We start from the raw sequence: 3,363 nt of genomic DNA on the forward strand, positions 1-3,363 counted from the left end.
GCGATAAACCCCTCCCTGAAAACCCCACTACGATAAACCCCGCCCTGATAAGCCCCGCCCTGATAAACCCCGCCCTGATAAACCCCACTGCAATAAACCCCACTGCAATAAACTCCGCCCTGATAAACCCCAACCTGATAAACCCCGCCCTGATAAACCCCACTGCAATAAACCCCACTGCAATAAACTCCGCCCTGATAAACCCCAACCTGATAAACCCCACTACGCTGTTGGAAGATCCACTCTTCAGTTTGTTTGATTCTAACCCTCTGTACTTACCTGTGCTGACATTCGGAGGGCGGAGCGAGGGCCGCTCGGGTATCGAGGTGACATGAATGGCTAGTAGGGACAAAAAGAAAGCAATCACATTACAGTGCAGTACAGGCCCTTCAGCCCACCAACACAGGCCTCAACTCACATCCAGGCACAGAGAGTCTCCCTGAAAACTGACAACTGCAGGACACAGCAAGGCAGACCTGCAGAGAGCTCAGGGCATTGATCTCGTACCATCGATCAAATAACTCTCTGTAATATCACACTACACTCACTCCCAACATCCCTTTCATCAAACACTCCCAGGACAGGGACAGCGCGGGGTTAGATACAGAGTAAAGCTCCCTCTACACTGTCCCCATCAAACACTCCCAGGACAGGGACAGCACGGGGTTAGATACAGAATAAAGCTCCCTCTACACTGTTCCCATCAAACACTCCCAGGACAGGGACAGCATGAGGTCAGATACAGAGTAAAGCTCCCTCTACACTGTCCCCATGAAACACTCCCAGGACAGGGATAGCACGGGGTTAGATATAGAATAAAGCTCCCTCTACACTGTTCCCATCAAACACTCCCAGGACAGGGACAGCATGAGGTCAGATACAGAGTAAAGCTCCCTCTACACTGTCCCCATGAAACACTCCCAGGACAGGGACAGCGCAGGGTTAGATACAGAGTAAGATTCTCTCTACAGTGTGTTGATTGGATTCTGATTATACAACTCATCTATTAAAGATGTCAAAAGCTGTAAAATGGATCATAATTCACTGGCCTTGGCTCCTGGTAACCTGCCTTCAAACTTTCAACTTCCCCAGTCTCCATCTAACCTGCTTTCTCAGGAGAAAAATTCCACATTTCGAAATCCAACCCAGGGAGGGTCTGGCCAGGGTGCACATGGAGAGGATATTACCTCACATTGGGGCATTTAGAACTGAAGGCACTGTTTAAAAATCAGAGGATGTCCGTTTAAGACAAACAATGGGAAATTATTATCTCAGGATCATGAGTCTTTAGAATGCACTTTTCAAAAGGTAAGGAAGCAGATTGAGTGAATATTTTGAAGGTAAATAGAGATTTTTACTCAGCAAGGCGGGGTGAAAGGTTATCCGGCTAGATAATATTGTGGAGTAACAAGACTCTTACTGAATGGAATAGCAGCAGGTCCAAAGGGCTGAGTGACTTTCTCCTAACTCATGTTTGTCTGTGCACTCCCTGGTCTACGTGAGGCTGCCACTCCGGAATGGTCTGTGCCTGGATTTTCAGGTTTTGCATCTTGTTCAGGAGCCCCCCCATCCCGTCCCACCCTCATCAGAGGCAACTGTATCTCTCCATTGTCCACAGACACCCTGAATCTGGCAAGTAACGGCCTGGAATTACCCCCACGACCCCCTCTGCACTACCCCCCCAACCCGCTAAGCCTTCGGACCTCATGGTCCATCACTCCCCTCCGTGAGCTGACCACCCCCCACTTCCCGTTCCATCCTGAGGGTCTGCCCAGTGCATTGCCCAGCCCCCTCCCCATTGGGAATGGGTGCCCTTTGCCTCGCAATGTTGCTCTGCACTTACCTGAGTGTGGGGGCCCATGCTGGGGTTGTGTGGGGGGGGCTGCGTGTGGGCAGGTGGCTGTGATCCAGGGGGCCCCTAAAACAGAAAAGAAACAAAATGATGAGTGGACAGACATTCAAATGCTCCTCACTGTGCAGAATGATGGCTGGAGAGTGAGAGACTGGGGCTGAGTGAACCAGGTTTTCAAAGAGCTAGCATATTCACAATGGGCTGAATGGACTGGCTCAGTACAAGGAGAATCTCAGCCACAACAGGGGACTACACAGCCCGAACTGGCCTCAGCTCCCCAGGGTCGGCAGGTCAACAGCAGCTTCAATATCATCACTTCACCAAATCCCATGACCACAGTCCTGAGTACCCAACCCCTGACCCTTGACCCCTGACCCCAGTCCTGGTGGAACGTGCCTGCATGTGAAGCCAGGAATCCAGCCTGAATCTGTGGAACTGAATGTTAGTGCACACCCAGGAGAGAGAGCAGGACACTGTCAGCTATGACAGCAGGATTCAACCGAACAGCATCAGAAAGTGGTTTGTTACCTGAAAGAAAAGGACACGGGATACCCTGCAGTTCCCAGAAACTAGCCAAGTCAGTGCAAAGGTTCCAGGAATTTCAAACGGAAATTCTGTCCAGAACAAATGTACTTTCTGTGATACTTTGAGGAGTTCTAACAAAAGTTACTTTCTCAAACATTACGTATATCTGGTTTATATGCCATTTCACATTTGTGACAACACATTGTCTGGAAATGTCATGGAGACATAATCGATTGAAACATTCAAGAGGGACCTTTGCTGATTATCTGGGTAAGAATCATTATGGGGGGGGGGGGGAAGGAAGGAGATTGGCACAAGGTGATGATGTTCATTGGAAATGCTGAAAGGCCTCTTTCTGTTGTCACAACGCGGAGGTCGAACCCCTCTGTTAATTAAAACCAAACACCCAGAAAAGCTTGCCTTGCCTCGTATATCTGATAAAATGTGAGTAAAACCTGATTTCCACTATTTAAAGAAAAATAAAAATGTTTTAACTCTAATAGTGAACACTAAACTTTTCACAAATCCAAGCTCCCTTTTTGTTAAGTGCTTATTATCTGACTCCAACTCGATAAAAATGCTGTTCCAAAAAAACATTTATTAAACATTACATTAACTTAATCTCAAGTCCATGCAGTCTCTGCCTTCTCCACTGTCTTCAATCTTCCGTATGATCTCCCTGGGTCATCTTCTTTCTTTTTACTGCCAAATATGTTTCACATGAAAAGATATCTTTGATAGAGAGTGTTTTCTAATTTCAGAACATACAAAGAGAACAAAGAATAAAAGAAAAAAGAAAGTTTACAGCCCAGGAACAGGCCCTTCGGCCCTCCAAGCCTGAGCTGATCCAAATCTACTTCTAAACCTGTCGGTCAATTCCTAAGCATCTGTATCCCTCTGCCCCCCCCCCCCCACCTCTACATGCATCTGTCCAGACGCACCTTAAATGAATCTACCGTGCCTGCCTCTACCACCTCTGCTGGCAA

At 47.8% G+C, this 3,363-nt stretch overlaps 1 protein-coding gene across 6 annotated transcripts in view; it reads right to left on the reverse strand.

Moving 5' to 3' along the window:
- The window catches only part of LOC122565494 (single-stranded DNA-binding protein 3-like), a 124,602-nt gene that overhangs the window by 33,840 nt on the left and 87,399 nt on the right, over positions 1–3,363 (reverse strand). For all 6 annotated transcript variants that reach the window (XM_043721529.1, XM_043721527.1, XM_043721528.1 and 3 more), the window contains 2 exons: positions 1,844–1,918; positions 280–339 (listed from right to left, as the gene is read on the reverse strand). In XM_043721529.1, coding sequence (XP_043577464.1) covers positions 280–339; positions 1,844–1,918 — 135 coding nt within the window. The remainder of the gene's footprint in view (positions 1–279; positions 340–1,843; positions 1,919–3,363) is intronic.

Source organism: Chiloscyllium plagiosum, chromosome 31 (assembly GCF_004010195.1).
Source record: "Chiloscyllium plagiosum isolate BGI_BamShark_2017 chromosome 31, ASM401019v2, whole genome shotgun sequence".
Lineage (NCBI taxonomy): Eukaryota > Metazoa > Chordata > Chondrichthyes > Orectolobiformes > Hemiscylliidae > Chiloscyllium > Chiloscyllium plagiosum.